The 23759-nt window shown below is 41.6% G+C and overlaps 1 protein-coding gene across 2 annotated transcripts in view; it reads right to left on the bottom strand.

The window, feature by feature from the left end:
- The window catches only part of bmper (BMP binding endothelial regulator), a 67055-nt gene extending 51750 nt beyond the window's left edge, over nt 1-15305 (bottom strand). Inside the window, exons 1-2 of one of the 2 annotated variants that reach the window (XM_060822971.1) lie at nt 14699-15305; nt 14519-14604 (exon numbers count right to left, since the gene is read on the bottom strand). In XM_060822971.1, the coding sequence (XP_060678954.1) occupies nt 14519-14604; nt 14699-14816 (204 nt within the window). In that variant the 5' untranslated portion in view covers nt 14817-15305. The remainder of the gene's footprint in view (nt 1-14518; nt 14605-14698) is intronic. The other variant, XM_060822970.1, reaches the window with a different exon arrangement.
- Nucleotides 15306-23759: the final 8454 nt, after the last annotated feature.

The raw sequence follows: 23759 nt of genomic DNA, 5'->3' as shown, positions 1-23759 counted from the left end.
GAGAATTTTAACTTTAAGGCATCAGGGGTGCCAATGATGGGGACATTTGTTTCATGAATGAAAGAGTTTAGATTTGGAATGATATTCCTTAGCTATCTTCAACAATGATCATAGTTCTCTCTTTGCTGATTGTGAAATGAATCTGGGCAATCTTGGCATAAGTGTTTGTGGATAATGATGGCAAGAGCAAAGACATTCTGTTCACTTGGCCCCCTCATACAACCACGACAGGATCAGTGAATGCAAGGTATCACTGGGTGACGCAGTGCTGTTCTTAGTGGGGGGTGGGTTTAGTTGTGGTGGTGTGCAATAGCAGAAGGCGCTGTACGCTGTAAGCTGCTGCCATGATGCTGAGCCTCTTGAAATGCACAATATTTCGTTCCCTGGTTACAATATCACTCAACTCCATGAGCACAAGTAATATTTCCAAAAGAAAACCTGAAGGAAGCTAATCTTACAGAACAAAGCACCTACTGTGCCAGCAGCAAATCACTAAGCTGGTCTGAAGCCAACAGCCCTGACATCTCTAAGTGGAAATTATTCAGTTCAAGTCACACTGGGCATTGAACGATAAGCTAACAGCTGGTTTCTGTTGCTGCATACATTAGTCCTCTTTCACAACTGGCAAAGATCCTGATGAAATCTGGTGGGGTGATGGGTTCATTCAATCCCAAGAGAGCAGAGAGGTACTACTCTCTGTTAAAAACACAAAAATGTTTCAATGAAAGACCTTCTCTGGATGTTTTCTGCCTCTGAAGATGCAATATAAATCACACGGCCTGGGGAAACCTTGGTGAGTTCTCGACTATTCCCATGTCACTCAACAACCATCTTCCTCAATCATTCGTTCATTTAAACATGACCTGTAATTTTGTGCATCTCTCTCATAGAATCCTTTGTGTCCTATCAAGTTCAATGCAAATTTACTTTTATTATTGCAACTAAAAAAAGATAATAGAAGTGTCACAGAAATATTCAAAACATTAAGTTATAGTTCAAAAGGATATTTCAAACAAGCGAGTGAACTAGTGATGACAATTGTAGTGAATGGGCTTTTGAGACAGAGAGCTCTGAGCCTGGAATCTAGGGATTCCTCAATTATTGGGACTGGATGTGGAATCTTCAGTATAGTTTCTGCACAGAACTCGGCATTACTGATCTTTCTGTAAATGGATGCTAAGTACCCTGTGATCAGGAATTTACTCCTACTGCCTGATATCTAGCTTATGAGGACAATAGGTTCATGGCAGATGCTATTTCCCTGGCCCTACACTCATCCCTGAAACAGCTGGATGCCTACATAAGACTCCTACTTATTCACTTTAGCCTCCAATTTCAAAACCATAATTCCAATCATTCCCATCTCTAAACTCTGAGACCAGGGACTCTGCTCCCATCTCTGCAACGGGATCCTCAGCTTCCTGACCCACAGGCCACAATCAGTAAGGATATGAGACAACACCTCCTCCACAATAATCCTCAACACCGGTATCCTGCAAGGAGACATACTCAACCCCTTACTATATTCCTTGAGCACTCACAACTGTGTGGCCAAACTCAGCCCAAACTCCATTTAAAAATTTGCTATGACACCACTATAGTGAGTCGGATTGCAAACAACAAAGAGACAGAGTACAGTAAAGAAGTAGAGAGCTTAGTGTCATGGTAAGTTAACAATCTCTCCCTCAATATCAGCGAACTAAAGGAGATGGTGATCAACTTCAGGAAGACGCATCTCTGCCTGTGGCAAATGTCCTCAGGTGGAGGCGGTCGAGAGTTTCAAGTTCCTAGGAGTAAATATCACCAACGACCTATGCTGGTCCAAAAATGTTGAAGCTACAAGCAAGAAAGCACACCAATGGCTCAACTACTTCAGAAACCTAAGGAAATTTGGCATGTCCACAATGACGCTTACCAATTTTTATAGGTGCACCATAGAAAGTATCCTACTGGATGCAACATAGCTTTGTATGGTAACTGCTCTGCCCTAGAATCACAAGAAATTACAGAGAGTTGTGAATATAGCCCAGTCCATCACAAAAACCAGCCTTCCTTCAATTGACTCCATCTATACTTCCTGATGCTTTGGGAAAGCAACCAATATAATCAAATACCTCTCACACCTTGGTTATACTCTCCGCCGGGAGAAAGTGAGGACTGCAGATGCTGGAGATCAGAGCTGAAAATGTGCTGCTGGAAAAGCGCAGCAGGTCAGGCAGCATCCAAGGAACAGGAGAATCGACATTTTAGGCATGAGCCCGAAGAAGGGCTCATGCCCGAAATGTCGATTCTCCTGTTCCTTGGATGCTGCCTGACCTGCTACGCTTTTCCAGCAGCACATTTTCAGCTCTTATACTCTCCGCCACCCTTTTCCATTGGGCAGAAGATACAGAAGTTGAAAACACACACAACAGGTTTAAAAACAACTTTTTCCCTGCTGTTATCAGACTTATAAATGAACCTATCTTATAGTAGAGTTGATTTTTCCCTGCACCTTCCCTGTAGCTGTAACATTATATTTTGCATTCTGTTCTTTTACCCTGATGTACTTATGTAAGGTATGATTAACCGGTAAACATGCAAAACAATACTTTGCACTGTATCTTGGTACATATGACAATAATAAATCAAATCAAATGTCCCCTCAGAACAATGAAAGACTGCATTCCAATAACTTGGATCTTTAACCTGCAAAGGCTCTCATATGAGGCTACCCAGACTCCTGAAAGGAATCAGATTAACATTTTAGTGAGGCAAAGTCAATTATAAATCATCAGGGCAATGATTTTTAAACAGCAAGTGAACAAATAAAAAAGTGAAAAGTAAATTCCTTTTTTTCTCAGTATAATTGATTTGGCTATTATTCTGTAAGACACATCAAATAGAAAACGCACTATACTGTCCAGGTTACTAGTCTAAATACAGCCTTTTGTCTAGAATTCTTTCTGAAACTGGTCAGGCCTAAACTTAATGAGAGAATCTGACTTTATTACTAGATGCCCCAGAACTTGAATCCTTTTGTTCCCATACTTGCCAGCTGGTTTGGAAACTAAAGACTTTACGTCCACCTCTCTCCCAATTTCCTTGCCCAATGATTGACCAACTGAGCCACTAAACTCACAAAAAGACTCCCTGTCTAGGAATTCCTTCCGAAACAGAGTGTTGAGCATTCCACCCATGTCCCATGTGTCAATGTTGACTGGGTGTTTTTTAATGGACCCTCAACGCCTGAAGCAAGTTGCATTCTAAATTATAGTTGGTGTATGTTATATGTGTCAAACTGTGGTGCTGAAAAAGCACAGTCGATCAAGCAGCATCTGAGGAACAGGACAGTCAATGGTTCGAGCATAAGCTCTTCGTCAATCCTTCCTGCTCCTCGGATGCTGCCTGAAGAGCTGTGATTTTCCAGCACCACACTTTTTGACTGTGATCTCCAGCATCTGCAGGCCTCACTTTCTCCTAGTAGGTTATGTGTGGACAATGTACCTTTAAGCGATGAATCATGTGACACTGGTGAGCATTCAGCGAATGCTCACGGGCTTGTTCAGACTTGCTAGACCAATTACAAGTGCATGGCTTTGGAATAAAAACCTCCCTGTTAGGTTGCATCAATGATGAGTTCATTTGCTCTTAGTTCTGACTGGAGACTAGTCACTGCCCAGTACAGAATAAACTAGATTCTATGGATTCAAACCTGTAAGCTACACTTAAAAAGGAATGTTTTACTAAACATTGCATCAAAAGTCTTTACAAGGTCAAACAGCCAAAAGATCTAAGAATATCAGAGTCACATATATCTGATTATTTTTGAACTTACAGCCTCACAAAATCTAGCATTCATATCACTGGGAAAACTAACACTATTTGCTTTGTTTTCTTTTTCCCTAGAGTTTTAGGAACAAGGAAATCTTTCAGGGATTGAACCCCAAGTATAGAGCCTGGCTCACTAGGAGATCCAGAGAAATTAGTGCGTTATTTCTGGTGCTTCTATTAGTCCAGTTAATACAATTAACAGCCTGAAGATTGGGAATAATGTTGACCTCTCATCCAAGTTGAAGGCATTCTCTCCCCTCAGTGAGACTCCACATTCGAACTCACACACTGCACAGCATACTCTCCGAAAACCATATTGAAAGTGGGTATGATGAAAAGGCGAGTTTTGACGTTGAAAATAGCGTAAGAAAAACATGGATAATTTTATATTCATTGAGAAAAGTTGTTCATACATGTCATTGCTATTTGCTATCCTTCACTTTGAGGTTGCATTGATTGAAGATTATCATTTTCTGCCTTGGCTCTTTATTTGACTTAGAAGAGCAATTCTAAATCCACAGGTCCATTGGCACAGAGGGCAGGACATCTCATGAGACAGTGGGATCTGGAGTGTGGGACTTGCTTCTTTTTCTTCCTTCATCTGGCCACAATGTTAGTTCATTGAATCTGATTTTGCAGGAGCTTTGTCTGAGTACTTGTGGACTTGGCTTCAAGTACATCAGTGTTTGTTTGATGGTCCTCCTATTGGATCTGGAAGATGGGATGGAAGCTTTGCTAATAAAATTTATCTCATGCTGTTATCTGCCATTGATATAGTCCAAGTCTCAGCAATGGAGTTCAGTGATGTGAACTGTTCTTTACACAAGGAGCTTTGCTGACTTGCAGAGTTCTTTGTTGTCACACTCTTGCTGCCATAGATTACAGAAGGCTGAGCTGGTGCAGCTCATCTGGCATCGAATATCCTTGTCTTTTGAGAGAGGTGGCTACAAAGGCATAGGAAGTGCTCAACATATTCCAGGATCTTTCCTTCAACATCTATGGGACCTGGAATATTTGGCTGACCAGATGTGAGGTAGTATTTGAAAAAGGCTGATATTCTTGCTTCCAGGAAGGAACTGATCAAGAGGATCCTGCTGATCCCTAGAAAAAAAGGACACTTGGGGTGGCTAGACAGATATTTAGAAAATTATGAAAGGTTTGAAAGGGCAAACGTGAAGAAAATGTTTTCATTATGCGGTGGAGACCAAAAATAATAAAACCAATAATTTTTAACCAGGAAATTGTGAGAATGTGGAATTCACTATCAAGGGAGTGAATGAAGTGATAAATTTATGAGGAAACTAGATAAACAAATGAGCCAGAAAGGAATACAGGTTATATTGATGGGGTTAGATGAAGAAGTATGAGGCTACTTGGGAACAGGATCAGTTGAACTGAATGGACTGTTTCAGTGCTGTACAATCAATGTAACCCCAGGACCATTTTGAATTTTGCAGGTCAAAAGGAAAGGTAGTGTTGCCCACATATGGACATCACGTTGACAAGTCTTTGTCAGTGCAAAAAAAAAGTGGACATTTTAATTAATTTCTCCTCTCCTCATAAAACTAAATGACAAATATTCAAAACAACAGCTCCCAGCAGATGAGTTCATGGCTGTAATTAAATTGCAGGTTCAGTTAGTGGCCATGCAAAGTCAGCAAATCTCCTAGTGTTCATCACTGAACTCCACCGTTGTGAAACCTGGACTGGGTGTATCAATGGCAGATAAGGGCTGCAGTCAGTCAGTGTAAGGCATCCTGTGAAATCCTCCGTTAGAAAATTGTAATTAGGCTGAGATACGCATTATTCCACTGCAATGCTTTCATTTAATATAGTTTCTGAATTTTTAAAAATGTGATCACGCTGGCTTAAGTAATATCGAGCAGGTAATTTGTAAAAAAAGATCGATAGCCAGTGGAAATTGAATCAGGTAATTGGAGTCAGGTAATTGGAAATGCCCCTCCCCGAAGTGCCTCCTCCCTACCTTTTATCTTAGCCTACTTGACACACCTTCCTCATTCCTGAAGAAGGGCCTATGCCCGAAATGTCGATTCTCCTGCTCTTTGGATGCTGCCTGACCTGCTGCGCTTTTCCAGCAACACACTTTTCAGCTCTGATCTCCAGCATCTGCAGTCCTCACTTTCTCCTAGTGCAAAAATTAGTTCTATGTCTCCAATCCTCCCAGTGACCACAGAAAATTCTTCAGTTGCTGGAATTGGCACTGATAATATGGTAAGTTTGCTAATGTTCTTCACTATCCTTTGGGAGAGGGTTCAGTTTGAGCATCCACTCCCTCCACCATTGACACTCAGTAGCAGTAGTGTGTACTATCTACAAGATACACTGCAGAAATTCACTAAAAATCCTTAGACACCATCTTCCAAACCCATGACCACTTTTATGTAGAAGGACAAAGGCAGCAGATACTTGGGAACATCATCACCATCACCTTCAAATTCTTCAGTCGCTGGTGTTAGCACTGCTAATATGGTTAGTTAGATAGTGTTCTTCACTATCCTTTGGGAGACGGGTCAGTTTGGGTATCCTGTAGTCCATTTGTCTAACTTTGCCAATGTTACATCCTGTCAACCCCTGAAGATCCTGGGGCTATTAACATCGTATCACTGACTTAGGAAACCAAACCTGTTCATTCTGTAACACAATGTTTTGTATGTCATTCAGTGCAAATCTTGATAAAATGTGGTCATTTAAACAAAGTAAGCATTTTGGAGACAGCTGTAACATCTAGAATGCACCACTCACAATGACTTTTAAAACATTCATTTTCAAGGTATAGGCATTGCTGGTAAGGATGTCATTAATTTCCCTCACACTGGTGGGTCTCAGAAACTGCAATGGGCCTTCTTGCTACTATGTTTTATAACCACAGTATTTTTGTGACAGAGTGAGGTCAGGAGTTTTAAAATATTGACCCAGCAACAGTAAACGAATGCCCATTTGTGGCTAGGTCAGAATGAGGTGTGACTTCGAGGTAAGATTGTAAGTGTCATGTTCCCATCTGCCTACTGGCCTGATCCTTCATGGTGGCGAAATTCACTGAGGAGGGATGTGTCGATATACACAGTATGTGGTGGTAATGTTGGATGTCTGCAGACACTGATACTGAGCTCAGATGCTCATCCAGTTACCTGCTCCCCTGTACGTGGTGTTGAGGGTTCTTGGAGCTGCAACCATCTGGATAACTGGTCAATACCCCCTCACACGCCTAATATGAGCCTTGAGATAAACACATAAACACAGTGGCTACAAAAGGAGATCAGAGGCTAGGAATACTGCAACAAATAACTCATCTCCTATTCATTATCTGCAAGGCACAAGTCAGGAGTGTGATGGTTTACTCCCCACTTGCCTAGGTGAGTGCAGCCCCAACAACACTCAGAAAGCTTGACACCATCCATGACAAAGCAGCCTGCTTGATTGACACTACGTCCACAGACATCCACTCCCTCCACCATGGACACGCAGTAACAGTAGTGTGGACTATCTGCAAGATGCACTGCAGAAATTCACCAAAGATCTTTAGACAGCACCTTCCAAACCCATGGCCACTTCCACCCAGAAGGAAAAGTGCAGTGAATACGTGAGAACATCACCAGCTTCAAGTTCCTGTCCAAGCCAATCGCCATCTTGACTTGGAAATATAATACCATTCCTTCACCGTCACTGGGTCAAAATCCTGGAATTCCCTCCCTAAGGGCATTGTGGGTTAACCCACAGCAGGTGGACTGCAGTGATTCAAGAAGGTAACTCACCGCCACTTTCTTAAGGATACCTAGGTATGGACAATAAGTGTAGGCCGGCCAACATGGCCACATCCCACAAATGAATACATAAAAAAGATGCTGGAGAGACCTGGCAACTAAAGACTGCAAACACCTGAATGATTGGGAAGTGCCCTATGTTACATGCTGTTCTTTAATCCTGGGACTGGCACCAGGCTGAGCTGATGACACCTTCCTTTCTTGCCAGCTACAAAATGAAATTGCTTTGGAAAATCTCAATCTAGTCTTGATTTGGCAAGAGTCCTCTGCATAAAATTGGCTGTAATTGTGCACAGATTGCAACTAAACAGGCAACTTTGTTTATTCATCCAAACAGGAACCGAGCTTCCCCCCAAAAATTGGACGACCAGGTTGCAATCTGTGTTGATAAACATTTGTTCGTAATTCACTAACAGCAGAGCTGCAATCCATTTAAACGGGACAAGCTGCCAGAATGAATCTTTTTATAAATGGCAGGGCTTTGGATGAATTTTAGTGTAAACAGAACAGGAAATCCACATTAACTTTCAACACAAGCACAGTCAAAGAAAGTAGTCTAAAATGGAGTGTTCGCGATTACACTATAAAGGAAGCTAGCTGCTACTGTAGATCCTAGCTATATCAAGCGAATTAGATTCACTTGATTTCTCAGCAGTAGTAATCCAGATATAGTGTTAATCCCTCCAGTTCAGATCTCCCAGTAAGGGCTTTCAGGTCCATGTGAGTTCACACCCTACTCATCAGACAACAGGTTACTGGCCTCTTCAACCTACAGTGACATGAACTTATTGAGTATGTAACAGAAAGAGAAAACACAGCAGTCCATATCATATATTGAAAATTCTTTTCTGCAATCAAACTGAAAGAGCACCACGGTCACATCACCACAAAGGTTTTGCTTCTGCAGCACAGCCTCCCACTGATTTCCGATATTATCGCAGTGACTTCAAAACCAAAGTACTTCATTGGCTATAAAGCACTTTTGGATGTCCTGAGGTTGAGATAGGCAGTAGAGAGTTGCAAGTCTTCTTATCTCCATGGAAACTCCAGATAACATGGGATGACAGGCTGAAATTGTTAACGAGCAACAGCACAAAATCACCAGCAGTGTTATTTTACACACTTTATTAAAATCAATAGGATATAAAATTGAATGGGTGGCGTAAGTAGCAGCTGATTTTTTTCTCACCAGCTGTATATTAATGCAAAGACCAATGGGCATCTTGAGTACATAGTAAGTCTATATGAGTCCACAGATGGACTATTAAAATAACACAGGGAGAATTTCCTGGGGTCTTCACTTGCTCCAGACTGTAAGCAGTGCCTGGCCAAGCTTGCAATATGGAAGCAGAAGAGAATCTCCACAGTGCAGAAAGAGGCCACTCAGCCTATCAAATCTGCACCAACCCTCCAAAGACCACCCCACTCTATTCTGTAATCCCACATTTTTACTGTGGCTAAATCCACCTAAACTGCACATCCAAGACACTACTGGGCAATTTAGCATGACCAATTCACCTAACCTGCACATCTTGAGACTGTGGGAGGAAACTGGAGGACCAGAGGAAATCCACGCAGACACGGGGAGAGGGTGCAAACGCCACACAGTCACCCAAAGAATCAAACCTAGGACCGTAGCACTGTGAGGCAGCAGTGCTGAACACTAAGCCACCATGCAGCCCAAATCTCCAAAGATATCTTGAGGGAAAGTCTCTGAGAATTAAGATATTTCTTAACTCCACTCTTCTGCAATTTCTTTTTTCTATTTCATGACTGATGGTTGAATGCAACTTCGATTGAAATTTCCCCTCAAGTGGCAGTTTTTTACAATGCAGAATAGACATTTCTCTAAGACATGAACCATGGAGGATCATTGGAAAATACACATTGAAAGCAACACAGGAAGTCCTAATGACTTTGAATGAATGTCCTTCAGTAGACTTCTATTCTTTAAAGAGTAAATCTCTTCATCTGTAGAGGCCGCTTCGGCAAGTTATGACTCCCAGAAAAGTGAAAAAGGAGAAATACATTGTGGCTTTCAACAGGAATTAGATTAGATTAGACTAGATTAGATTAGACTTACAGTGTGGAAACAGGCCCTTCGGCCCAACAAGTCCACACCGACCCGCCGAAGTGCAACCCACCCATACCCCTACATTTATCCCTTACCTAACACTACGGGCAATTTAGCATGGCCAATTCACCTGACCCGCACATCTTTGGACTGTGGGAGGAAACCGGAGCACCCGGAGGAAACCCATGCAGACACGGGGAGAACGTGCAAACTCCACACAGTCAGTCGCCTGAGTCGGGAATTGAACCCGGGTCTACAGGCGCTGTGAGGCAGCAGTGCTAACCACTGTGCCACCGTGCCGCCCATTAGTTTTCGCAAACTATGAAGGGCTTATGCCCGAAACGTCGAATTTCCTATTCCTTGGATGCTGCCTAGCCTGCTGTGCTTTAACCAGCAACACATTTTCAACTATGAAACACACTAGTCCAGGAACAATCACTGCAGAACAATGAGAGCATGGGAATTCTGATTTGTTTACTCTTCTCTCAACTATGATAAGTACTGAGACCAATACTGCTGCTGTGGCCTCTCAGGTATCATTCCAACTTAGTGCAAACCAAAACTGAAGTTAGGAGCTTCTGATCTGCTTGGTTTAGTTATGTTAAATACCTTTACAAGGAATTCTAAACCATTTTTAGCCTTTGAATCATTCAGGTTTACTCTCCAGTCACCATAACTAAGGTATTAAATACTCCACAAAAAAACTACAAACCCCAGTTTTCATGCACACCACCGTAACTAAGTGTCTACAGTAGCAAGCAATAAGGGGAACACTAGATTTCTACAATTTGCTGCATGATGGAGAAAGCAGAATGCTACAGTCTTGTCACTTGAACAATTTCAATTAAGAGATACAGGAGATGACATAAACAAATGTATAACCATAATTCCTTAACTACCAATCAGGAAAAGCTGAACAGGCCAGGATGCTATTAACGCGTAAAGAAATTGCCTGATCTGAAAATGATTATGAAAATGATGAAAGGGGTTGATAGCATTGAGGAAGAAAGTATTTCCATTAGCACAGGATCAAAACTAGGGGAGATAAATATAAACCAGCCACTAAAAAAATCCAGTATTCAGGAGAAACACTTTTAAGCAGATAGTATTGAGAATTTTGGGACTCACTATCCAGGAGTGATAGAGGTGAATAGTATAGATGCATTTAAGGGAAGCTCAAAAAAGGAATTGAAGAATAATGTGATGGGATTTGGTGAATTCCAGTGTTGGTTAGATCCTTAATAATCCCTGGCAAAGAGGCTTAATCAGGAAATAAATGGGAAAAGAACAAATTTTGATTGAAATTTTAAATTATGGAGCATGTTAAATGAGGAATAAACTGTAGCTTATAAAGTTTCTGGATACATGAGAGACGAATTAACAAAATTCAGCACCAAAGGTTTACAGTTATAAAATAGAGGATCACATCAATCACAAGCCAAACACGTTTCAATTCAATTGTGATAAATTTTGAGCTACCAAGAATGCACATAAACATGAATATGACAAGTGACCCGATTTGGCAGTGCAGCTTAAAGGTGGGCTACCAATTCCTTGGTCGTCTTCAAATTAAAAAAATAATAATTTTACATCCCCTCAACCATCTGAACAGAATCTAAAAAGCAACATACTTGTAGCCATAATGAACCGGAGGCCTGGAACCTACAACAAACTCAGCACACAAAGTAAGAAGTACAATTTAGATCTGCCTAATCCTCTTCCTGTCCTGTTGTAGGTACTCCTACCAGGAGATCGCACTGCTGTAAGATCTGCAACTCACTGGAAAGATTGCATCTAATCATGAAGCAGGTTAACACTGACAGTGCACGCATAATTTGTACAGTGAAGGAATCAAAATGCCAGGTATTAGTACAACTGAACATGGCAATAATCCATTCAGATGATTTTAAAATGATACTGTAATGATTATATTGCTGAACCAGTAATTCAGACAATGTGAGTTTAAGTTTTACTGTGACAAATTCAGAATTAGAATTCACTTTCAAAATTTTGTTAATAACAAACTGGTCTCAGTTGAAGTGACCATGAAACTGTCAGATTATTGTAAAAATATAACCGGCTCATTACTGTTACTCAGGAAAGGAAATCTGCTATCATCACTCTGACTCAAGAACCATAGGATTGAGACTGACTCTTAACTGCCTTCTAAAATGGCCTAGTAAAATACAAAGTTGTAACAAATCCACTACAAGCAGTGCAAAAAGAAGGCAATAAACTATCTTGTCAATGTTTCCTACATTAGAACAGTGATTACACTATGAAACAATCTCATTGGTTGCACATGCCTCCAGATGTCCTGAGGTTGAGAAAGGTCCATATAAACACTATGTACTTTATTCTGGACAGTTAGGGATGGCCAATTGTTGCATCATGTGGAATTGGAATTATTGTTATTTGCTACACTGTCACTAAGATTATATTGTTTGAAGTCAGATGAAATTCCTGTGTTGGTCATTTGGACATCTCTGCAGCAGTCCCTCTGGGTACAACTTATTTCCTTCCCTAGAGGTAGGGGACGTGCTATAGATAGCATCACAAGAGCATCAAGAGATCAGTATTTTCCTCATCAACTTGTTCAAGGATGTTATTTCACAAATCTGGTGATTTCATACCTCTGGAGCAGGTGGGACTTGAACCCAGGCCTGCTGGTTCAGAGATAGAGACACTACCAATTGACCACAAGGATCCTACTGCCTCAGGATTATGTCCCATGCCCAACCAACTTCAGTTGCTTCATTAATTACATTCCCCATGTGATGCTTCTGATGATTGTAATGTTCGGTTTATTTCGTAATTCCTCACTGAAACAGCCAATGTCCATGTGCAGCCAGATCTGAACAAAATCCAGACTTGGGCTCATAAGTAGTAAGTAACATTTGCACCACACAAGCATCAACCATCTCCTGTTGCCATTCAACAGCATTATCATTGCTGAATTCCCCACTGTTACAATTGACAAGAAATTAAACTGGCTCAGCCCTTACTACAGTGGAGAGTAACCTGACTTGTCATGGGATGCAGTTCTGAGAGAAATTCTCACTTGACTATTACAATGTTGCAGCACACAAGGCACCTGAGGAAATGTGGATCAGTAGAGACAAGGCCCGCTGCTCCACTGTTAGTCTACCGCTTGTGGTCCTGTTTGCCTGCCCAATGTTATCTTTTTGCAACGTGCCTCAAGCGCTGACTTTGCTGTGCCCCTTCCTTCCGTCCTGGACAATTTTAATAAGATGCAACCTCAGCTCAGCTCAGTGCAATCACTGGGATGGTGGTGGTGGTGGGAATACGCCCCTAATTTCCAAGTAAAACTCTCGGACCAGATACCGTCTCCCACAGGGCAATGTCTGCAGAGAAATCCCTGCCTCGCCAACCCTGGCAGGCAGTAGAGATGGGATTGCGCATTGGGGAGCGGTGGAAATGAACTGAGGCTTTCCACTCCGTCCGCTCCCCTCATCGAATTTCCGGGTAGACGCCGGACCGTCTGCAATGCTCCTGTGAAATTCCGTGGAAGCAAAGATGGCCCAGAGCGTCCCGAGTGAGGCCCGGGGCCTTGCAGGTCACTAGACAGATGGGCAAAGGGGGGCAACGAGATGGCGCAGCTTCCACACTGGGGTCTCCCTAGATTTACTTTCAAAATGATGGTCACCCCATGATCCACATTCCCGGAAACTCCCGCAATCATTACGTTGCCTAATTCTTGCCACGGATACTGCCTGAGCCGCTAAAGTTTCCTGTTTTTGTTCCAGATTTCCAAAGGCTTGCAGGTTTGACTTAGAGAAGCAAAATGATGCGGGACTTTGAGACTATAACCTCTTTCTAGCTGTGAATTGTGAATGGATTTACGACAATGCATCCATAAAGTGCATAAGAGGGAACACCTGCACTCACCATATTAACATCAACACTAGAACGAGTTTAGGTGTCCTGTATTTATAGGGATATAAATGTTGAATTTGAGTTTGCACATTGAAATCAAGAATGATATATGGATTTTTTTTGTTGGAATGCAAGAGTCCCGAACATATGGACGGACATGAGCTGGCTGCAGGTAATAAGCAGCGAATTAAATTGAGTGCAGGCTGCAGAAAAGCAAACTGCAATGCGTGGGTGACCGGCAGTGGTTGACAGAGGGCAGAGATTTCCGCTGGGGGAAGTTAACCTGTAAATGTGTGTGTCTGTGACTGAGTGTGTGGGTGGGTGGATGGATGTGTATATGGGGAGTTGTGCGTGCATACGTATGTGTCAGGAGTCAGGCAAAACCGCAACAGCCCTCCCATTCTTAACACAACTGGACGGGCCCAGCCTCCCCCGGGCTAACATTCTGTGATCGGGCCGAGCAGCCGCGGGATGGGATGTGGGATGTGGCTGTGCACAGAAGCCGGGAAGCCCGACTGATGACAGCCACGGGGTCCTAGTGCCGGTCTCAATTTTTCAATCTTAGCAGAATGAAAAAAAAGAACACGTTAATTTAAAATCCGTTTAACTTGAGCTGTGATCCTTTCCGGAAAGCATATTTTAAGTCACTGTTCCGCATGGCATTAGCGATGGATCTGTGTTTGTCTCCTCAGTGCTCCCCGAGCTTAAGGACTGAGACATTGATGCTTCCAACGGCGCATCTTTGGGTGGGTTTCTGTTCTATTCCAAATACAAACTGCATGCACTCTCTGAGGTGCCTAACGAATTACAAACATTTCACCGGAATGTTAGCCGTCACCCTAACGACCTGAACCACTCGCGACACTAAACGTGGCTTTTGGTGTCACTATTTGGATTTCAAACCGGGCGCTTTGCTCCTTCCACCTCAGTGTTCAGGTGAAAGTGCTCTTACCAAACACTGACAGGAGATGCACGGGTTGTCTGTAATTCTTGGGATTTCTATCACAGCGCCTTCGTTCTCACAGCTGGCCACGGAGCCTAAATATTTAAAAAAAAGACAGCGTCGTGAGCACCTAATTTGGCAGCCTTTCATTAAAACCGGCGAACCAGACCTGAGCTAGGAATTCCTTACCTGTTAGGAGAGACCGGGAGACGCTGATCTGGGAAAGAAACACCAGAAAGAAGCCAGCCGGTGAACCGCTGCGGGAGTTTGGGCGGTTTGCCAGAGTGCTGGCGAAATGAAACAGCATCTTCAGTGAAATCTCTCGGTCACAAATCCAGCGACCCCCAGCAGCAGCAGCAGAAGCAGCTTCGAATCACATCGATCAGGTGTGAACTCCAGTTCCGGTCTCACAGGCACCCCCCCACCACCACAACGTTTAGCAGCAGAGAAGCTCCCTCCCTGGTACACACACCTTCCAGCCACAGCCGCTCATCCCTGGGACTGCTGCTCGCTGCACATCCCGGTTCTCTCCCCGCTCGGCGTCCCGCTAACCCGGCGCCACAACCAGCCAAGGTTGGGGGGGTGGGGGGGCGGTGGTGGTGAGCTTGGAGCGGGGCTGGTTTCTCTCTCTCTCTGTGTGCTGTCCCACTGACAGTGCTGCTCCTGCGGGTATCCGCTGCCTCTTCCCGGTGCACCCAGCAGCAAAGTGAACAATTCATTGGCTTATTGCTGACAGGGTTTAGCTGCTCAAGGAAAAGCAAACATTCACTGGGATCCACCTCCCAAGCACCACCACTGGACACATGTCACCCAGTCAGCTCAGGGACCCCTCCGCCCACCCCCCACCCCCAGCCGCCAAAGAGACATTGAGAGCCTTCGATTGATTTTAACCTTTATCCACTCAATACCTTTGCCACGGCAACACGCGTGTCTCCGGAGTGCGTGATCACATCAGCTAGTTCTCATGTCAGAACAATGTGGAATTTGAGTACAAATCGGAGCAAACAAAGCCAACTTGTCAGTAATATTCCTGGTCGCTGATGTGATATTTACCTAGAAAGAAAAATGGGCTGTATTGCAAAGAGGAGAGAGTGAGGACAGCAGATGCTGGAGATCACAGCTGAAAAATGTGTTGCTGGAAAAGCGCCGCAGGTCAGTCAGCATCCAAGGAGCAGGAGAATCAACGTTTCAGGGATCAGAAGGGCTGAAGAAGGGCTTATGTCCGAAACGACGATTCTCCTGCTCCTTGGATGCTGCCTGACCTGCGGCGCTTTTCCAGCAACACATTTTTCAGCTGGGTATTGCAAAGATACTGACATGAACCGAGTAAAATTGTCCCATCAGAATTATCGCTGTGAAATTGGGTTTGTTTGTGCACAGGATTAATGAGACCATGCGCGCCTGATTTTAACGATCTGGCCACATTTGCTCCCTTTAGATATAGACGGATTTTACCTGAAACGCCAATAGACAAATATTACACTGAATTATTTGTCAGATGTGGATATTTCGGCCGCTCGCTCATCCTCATTCCCAGTTGATTTGCCAGAACCTTTTCAGATGCGTCTACAATATTGCAGAAACATTTATAACACGGCGGAGGGATTTAAGGCATTCTGTACGATTTGGGAACAAATAGCCTCAGATGAGTTTAACAAGGATCTTTTGTCGGGAGAGTGTTTTGGCGCCTGTTGAAGGTAATCTATCGTACTATTCATGAGTGGGAGGCCAGTGCTAACCACAGACTGGGAGACAGTGTGCCACCTGCGGTGGTAGAAAGGGCAAAGATAGAGTTACACCACCCCCCCCCCCACACACACACACACACACCCATCCACCCACCCACATACACACCCTACAGACACACACACACACCCCACAGACACACACACACGGCACACCACACATCCCACAGACACACTCAAGCATACACACACACGCAGGTACCCCCCCCCACACACACACACACATACATAGACACACACGCACCCCACAGACACATACACACAGACACACACCCCACAGACACACACCCAGGCACACCCACACACCTAGACATACCCACCCACACACACATCCACACACACACCCACAGACACACGCACACACTCCCCACGGGCACACATCCCACAGAAATCCACACCAACACTACCCACAAACAGACGCACCCACACACATAGACACATACACAGGCACCCATACCTACACACACCCATAAACAGACACACACACAGTGCTAACTAGAGCAGGGACCGCGGCTCCTGACATGTTGCAGTTCAGTGAGAGGAGAAGCGTCTGTGTGTGTGTGTGTGTCGCATTCATAATGAAATGACCTCTGTAGAAATTTTCTTAACCCAGGAGTGTGCCTGCCGAGCAGTCTGCTCTGAATAAGGGCTCCTGTTCGCGGTGTGCGGAGACCGTGTGCGAAACGGGGTTTTAGAAGAAAGAAACTACCTCCAATCACTAAAATAAACTCTGTGCGGTACGCTGTATATATGGTAATAAATTAAATCCTTACGTCTGCAGATACTTCCTGCACTACAGAATGCAAAGGGTAGCATTTATAATGGGAACTGTTTATATAAACTTATCGCACAGTAATTTCATCTCCCACCAGTGAAGGCACTGCATCACCATTGACTGAATTAAGATACCTGCATATCTCAAGGGCTTTTCACATCCGTACCATAGTGGCTCAGTGGTTAGCCTCACAGCACCAGGGACCTGGGTTCAATTCCCGCCTCGGGCAACTGTCTGTGTGGAGTTTGCACATTCTCACCATGTCTGCGTGGGTTTCCTCCGGGTGCTCCGGTTTCCTCCCACAGTCCAAAGATGTGCAGGTCAGGTGAATTGGCCTTGTTAAGTTGCTCGTAGTCTTAGGTGCAGGGGTAAAATGTAGGGGAATGTTGGGCCAAAGGGCCTGTTTCCACACTGTGGGAATCTAAGAAGAGCAAGATCCCACGAATGGCAACATCGTCCAGATCATTGAAATGTTTTAGAGTAATGTTGACTGAAAACACAAATATTAGTCACGGACATTTGCTCTTCTTCAGATAGGTCTATGAAGCCTTTTATATCCGTTTGAAAGGGCCGACACGGGTCTTAATTTTATATCTCATTCAAAAGTTCCCACTTCCAACAGCACTGAACTCCCTCAGTACTGCATTGGTGTCAGCCTATATTCTTACAATCAGTACTCTGGAGCAGCATTGGATCCAGTAACCTTACAACACAGTGACACTGTACCACATCTGACAGTGTAATCAAGAGTATAACAAGTTTACATAGGCAGTTTACATCGATATTTATCATAAAAATACAGCAAAGAGCATACCATAACACTTTAGAACAGAGACAGAATTACATCTACGTAGTCCAGTCCGATTATGACCTGACTAAATACATGCAGACACAAAAACTGGCTTCCTATGGAATTGAGAGGGTGGTGCTGGAAAAACACAGCACGTTAGGAGCAGGATTGCTGAGCGAGTCACAGGGAAAATGATTCCATGAGCACGAAGTGATAACAACTATGCTGTAACAGTGTGACATCAGAGATGTTTGTGGTTGTGGCCCGAAGTTTTAACATTCTGGATATAATATCATATTAGTTATAAGCCTGCTTCTGAAAAATCGTACCAATATTTTGCGATAATGCTCTATCACATTTGGCTGCAGCATTACTGCTGGAACAAACGTATTAAGATAACCTACCATATATTTAGTTTATTCACAAATGATCATTGAAGATTCAGTAAGACCGTCTGAACAGGTTTTAAAGCAGATCAATAAAACAAGAAACAGTAAAACTCCTGACCTGACAAAGCAGCAGAAACAACAATGCTCTAAACAAAAACAATAACACCCCAAACGGGATTGTCAAACAGGATAATATATAAAAAGAAGCAGGAGTCAGCCATACATTTTCCAAAGTCTGCTTCGCCATTTAATAAGATCAGGGCTGACATTCTACCGTAACTCCCTTTTCCTGCTGTCGCTCTAAATCTTCACATTCCATTAGCAAAAGTCGAAAACAACAAAAGAAATTGGAGCAACTGAAATAGAGGTGAATGGTTGGATCAGTGAGCATGCTTTATGTATACCTGGTGCAACTTAACATCATGCTCCCTTTTGGGACTTCTTCTACCATAAGTATCCATGCAATCTGTTGGTTTGTTTTATTCTCTAGGTCTGGGCATTGCTGGCTAGACCAACATTTAGTGCCCACCCTAATTGTTCAGATGCCAGTTAGAGTTAGCCAAATTGTGTGGATCTGGAGTCCAGAGGGCAGAGCAGGTAAGGATGGCAGATAAATAGTTCCTTCCCTAAATATTGGCCATTAGTGAATCAGCTAGGATTTTCCCATCAATCAACAGTGATTTCATGGTCATAATTAGACTTTTAATTCCAGATTTCTATAAAATTGAAATTTTGTCATGGCAGCATTTAAACCCATGCCCCCAGCGCATTACCTATGTCTCTGGATTAATAAACACAAGCCTTCCCGTAAAAAAGATCACAAAAAGAAGAAACTCCTGAAAGATTTCTGTCAAACAAGTTACAGGACAGCAGTGGCAATGAAACACAGCCAAAGCCTCACCCACCTCTAAAATTAGCTATTGTAGAAACATAGCTATCACTCTTTTGAATTTCCAGGGAATCCATGCTGAGAACCTAAGTCAGTAACTTTACAGAATCCAGTATGTAACTTAACTCTTTGCTCATTGATATAACACAAATATTCTGTCAAGGCAGACAGAGAGCATTGCCTTCAATAATATTGATATTTCCTCCTCCCCAACCAATATGCATACCAAAGCTTTTAAGAAAATAACACAAAACATTTTTTGGTTTCTTTTTCTGCTGTTGGTTGGAGAGAAGGATGTCTGGGAAATAGATGGTGCATTTCACAATTTCTGAAATAGGTGAAAAAACAATAAACTTGGGAATGCTAAGCATGCTCCACTGAGGTTGAACGTAGGATCATTCAGAGTCTACCATGTTTAGCAGGACTGTAGATGTTCAACTCACATGATACCTGCCAGTATCGCACCAGTCATATTACTTCTCGACATATCATGCCCGATAGTTTCTATTGTTACAAAAGCTCAGATTTAACTCTGAAGGAAATGGATTGGAAAATTGGACAGGAATGAGCCACTTCACCCTTGGAGAAAATAGATTCAATAAGATCATGGCAAATCTCTATTATTGCTCTACCTACCCACTTTGGTACCATAATCCTTGATAGAGGATTATGCTTAAAGGAAAGCTACCAATTTCACTTTTGCAATAGCTGTCAACCCATTAGTTCACCAGACATTTCTATGGAGGGACTTCCAGATTTCAATTACCCTCAGTGTAAAAAAGTGCTTCTTAATATCAACCCTGAATAACCTAGCCCTAATATTAGCATTACACCTTGTTGTTCTAAACTTCCCCACTAACGGATATAGTTTCTAATTAACTTATCATATCTTTTAATCATCATAAATACCTCGACAGGTGAATTATTTAGTACCAATATTTGTTGATAAACCTCACTTTGGTATTGTGAATTTGCTCCACTGCATGTTGATAGACTTGTGGGAAACCAGCCATATTTCATCAATTAACGTATTCCCAAGTTCATTTATCTTCCAGACATGTTTTCAACACCTGAGAGATGTATAAATAATATTGACATTCTATATTGTTTGGGTTATTGCAATTCAAAACCCTTCAGGATGGCATCCCTTATCTTCATTACTGGTCAGATGTTCTCTCTGTTCTGATAGATGTCTATAGTTGCACATGAAGAGAGGCTATGTTTGGTTGGCTAGGAGACAAAAACAGCTGTTCAACAAAATCTAAAGAACTGACTTGCATGTGGGAATAGAAAACAATAAAAAATGCATCTGTGAGAATGGTAAAAGCCTCTACCCATCCGATAATGTAAACCAAAAAGTGCAATGAATACTTTAAAACTAAGTGCAGTGGCTCAAATGTAATTTTGGTTACTGTTCTATTTTTAAAGAGTATAATTTAGCCATACATTTCCAGGAAATGAACAAACCAGAACACCTTGAGTATTTATTGCTGACTACATGGGATAGCTACACCTGGGATTCCTCTGGATTTCACAGAAACCCGAATATTAGGATAGTCATGCTGATTAATAAAGAGGTTTCCAAGCTTTCCCCTGTGAAGAATGAACTTACCATCCAGTTGTGTACCTAAATATCCATTGAACCATCGATGGGTCATCACAGGTCCAGCTACTGGAAGCCCTAAGGTAATGAACAAGAGGTTTCTATTGATAACAGGTGCATTTTGTACAGAACCCAGAGAATTTTCTGTAGTTTTCCCAATTGGCCTCTATGTCTTTGAGACTAGCATGATTATTTCCGATATAAAATGTTCTGACATTTTGAACATTTCTGTTTTGAGGGATTCAGAGACATCTAAGATTGTGTGCAAATCCTTTAGTCAACAAAATAGCTTGAGTGGGATTATTTTGGCTGGCTCTGGAACATGATCATGGAAATGTAATGTATAAACACCTCCATTAATAACAATTTACTTTAGAAGGATAGATCTGAATGTTGGGTAGGTGCCTTCATTTAGGAGTCATGTCAGAAAAGTCATTGAAATAACATTGAAATAGAATTGACTTGAAATAACTTGTATAGGGAATTTCCATGCTGGACAAAGGCACATCGGTAGATCCAGCTGGATTCAAATTGGACATTAATTTTGTTTACTCATTTTTTGATAATGTTTCAGAATGACTTCACTATTACTCAAGTGGTTCTGTCTGAGTTTCAGAGCAGGGCATGGGACTGGTGGATTTAACCCTATCGCAGCCCTCAATTCTCATAGTGAACAAGAATAACCATATAATTTTATGGTGCAGTTCTGTTGATGGATTTAGCCAGAAATATTGGCCTTTGTATCACCTGATGGACTTCATTAATGCAAAGCCATGCCATTTGGAATAACGAAAGTATCAATAATATTCCAACAATTAACCAATGAAGAAGTAAAAAAAAACTATGTTACTGTGTTTTTTCCATCAACAGTTTTGTTATTTTCAGCCAAACTTGGGAATAACGTTTCATTATTTATCTAAACTGTTTGAATAGCTGCAAATATTTGGTTGTAAATCTGACTAATAGTAAATTTCCTAAAGTAAAGGTGACTTATTCAGGTTATTCTGCAGGACAAGGCCAAATAGCACCTAGAGAACTTAAAGCAAGGATTTTCTGTGTCTGAAACAAAACATGAAACTCATGTCATGTTGGTATGAGTGAAGTTTATCGCAAGTCTGTTCCAAACTTCAGCACTGTCTTTGCAGCTTTAGTGGTTTTTCTGATTTTGGTGAAAGGTCATGCCTGAAAAATTAATTTACCTAGTCCTCAAATCTTGACATGGACATGAATCTACTTTGGTTTCCACATCGATTTCACGATATTCAACAGAAAATCTTTATTGGCATTATCACAGGAGGTGAGTTCCAGCTATTTTGATTTGATTTAATCATGTCATTGTCCATATGAACTTAATTTCTTCTCTCACTTGAGCTAATCGCTCTGAATTGAGCCTATAAGGATATTGTTTTATAGATAACACATCTTCCAGATTAATTCCCCCAAATGGATTTATGATTTTGTAATAACCTTTGTAAGTTACTTCTATAACTTTCTGCAAGATAAAATATACTATCTAAACTTCTGAGCACCTCCATATTTTCCAATCTGATTGCTAGGGGGGTCAGCTTTTGAAATTTAAATTTCTTATTCATTTAGTAATTGTTCTGACGTTTCCATTTCATTCCTTATTTCTTTCATTACCATAAGTAAATGTTGCCCCTGACCTTCATCATTATCAAAATATCACTTAAACAAATTAATACAACAAATTCATCAATCCTTTTCCCTGACTGGAGGACTCACCACACAATTTACATAATTAAGTTTCGTTTGGACTTAATAAAGTTCAGCGAATCGTGTGTTTAATAGCTCCCCAGAGACAGAAACAATACTAATACGTTGCCTACAACAACAGACATTTAAACTTTGGCCTTTTTAGTCTGCTCTAGTTTTCATTGTTTGTTGAGCACCCTTCAAAGGTTTTTAAGTTAACTCACATACATAAGTTAGTTTCTCTTGAAAGATTTATGACAAAGATTGGAAGCGTAGTTTCTGAGTTTTGCTTTATCGATTATTTAAAATGTATTGAACTGGTCCTCTCATCTCATGTCCATATACCAGTACAAAAGGACAAAATCCTGTGGACTCATTCGGATCATAGCTCACAGAAAATCATAATAAAGTAATTCCTTTATCCCAATCATTAGGACATTCTTGACAATAAGGTTTAATTATGGTTATCAAAGGTTGATGCCACATTTCCAATAGACTTGGAGATTGTGGGTGATTAGCAAAAAGTATATACTTTTTTAATTCCCAACATCAAATTTGAAAGTTGATCTGATTATATTTATTTGGTAATTCATTCACTGAAAAACCTTTTTGCAGTAACTGTTTCCTTAATGCATCACATTAGGAAATCTTCATAAACAATAGACAATTATTTAAAAATATTGACTTGTATTCCTAGCTTTAGATAGGGGCCTCACACAAGTTATTAAGGCCCTGCTAAACAGTTCTTCAAAAGCTAGCATTGGAACGAAAGGCGCCGGCTTAATTGAGGGTTGGGGTTTTCCTTTTACCTGACATGAATGACATGTCTGGCAAAACATGACTACACTTTAATGTAACCCTGGTCAATAAAAATGCTTTAATATTTACCCTGTATTTTCTGAAGAATCAAGAAATCTTTCAATGGGATTTTATGAGCCACTTGTTACATTTTGTTATGATAATTGAATGTTCAAATTATCAATTGATATTTTAGGTTGTCTTTAATTTTCATTAATACTTTGTCTTTCAAGTAATAACACTAAGACATTGTTTCTGATTCAATTTCTGAGTAGGTTATTTGGTATAACTCTTTCAATACTAAATTGCTTGTTGCATTTCTATGAAAGAAGATATCAGCCTCATTCTCATTCCATAGTCCTTTTTAGTTAAATTATTAAAGATTGTAGCTAGTAACTCAATTTCCAAGTCACTTTGTTGACTTCACTGCTTCTTGCCTTATTCCATAAGCCTGAAATCTAAAATATCAAAACACTTAAAATAACATTTGAAAACAATCCAGGATGTTTTTCCTGTAATATTTCAGTTTGTTTTACCTCCACTGGTTA

This window comes from Hemiscyllium ocellatum, chromosome 4 (assembly GCF_020745735.1).
Source record: "Hemiscyllium ocellatum isolate sHemOce1 chromosome 4, sHemOce1.pat.X.cur, whole genome shotgun sequence".
Lineage (NCBI taxonomy): Eukaryota > Metazoa > Chordata > Chondrichthyes > Orectolobiformes > Hemiscylliidae > Hemiscyllium > Hemiscyllium ocellatum.
The sequence above is the reverse complement of the archived record's forward strand: the minus strand, read 5'-3'. Positions and strand labels throughout refer to the sequence as shown.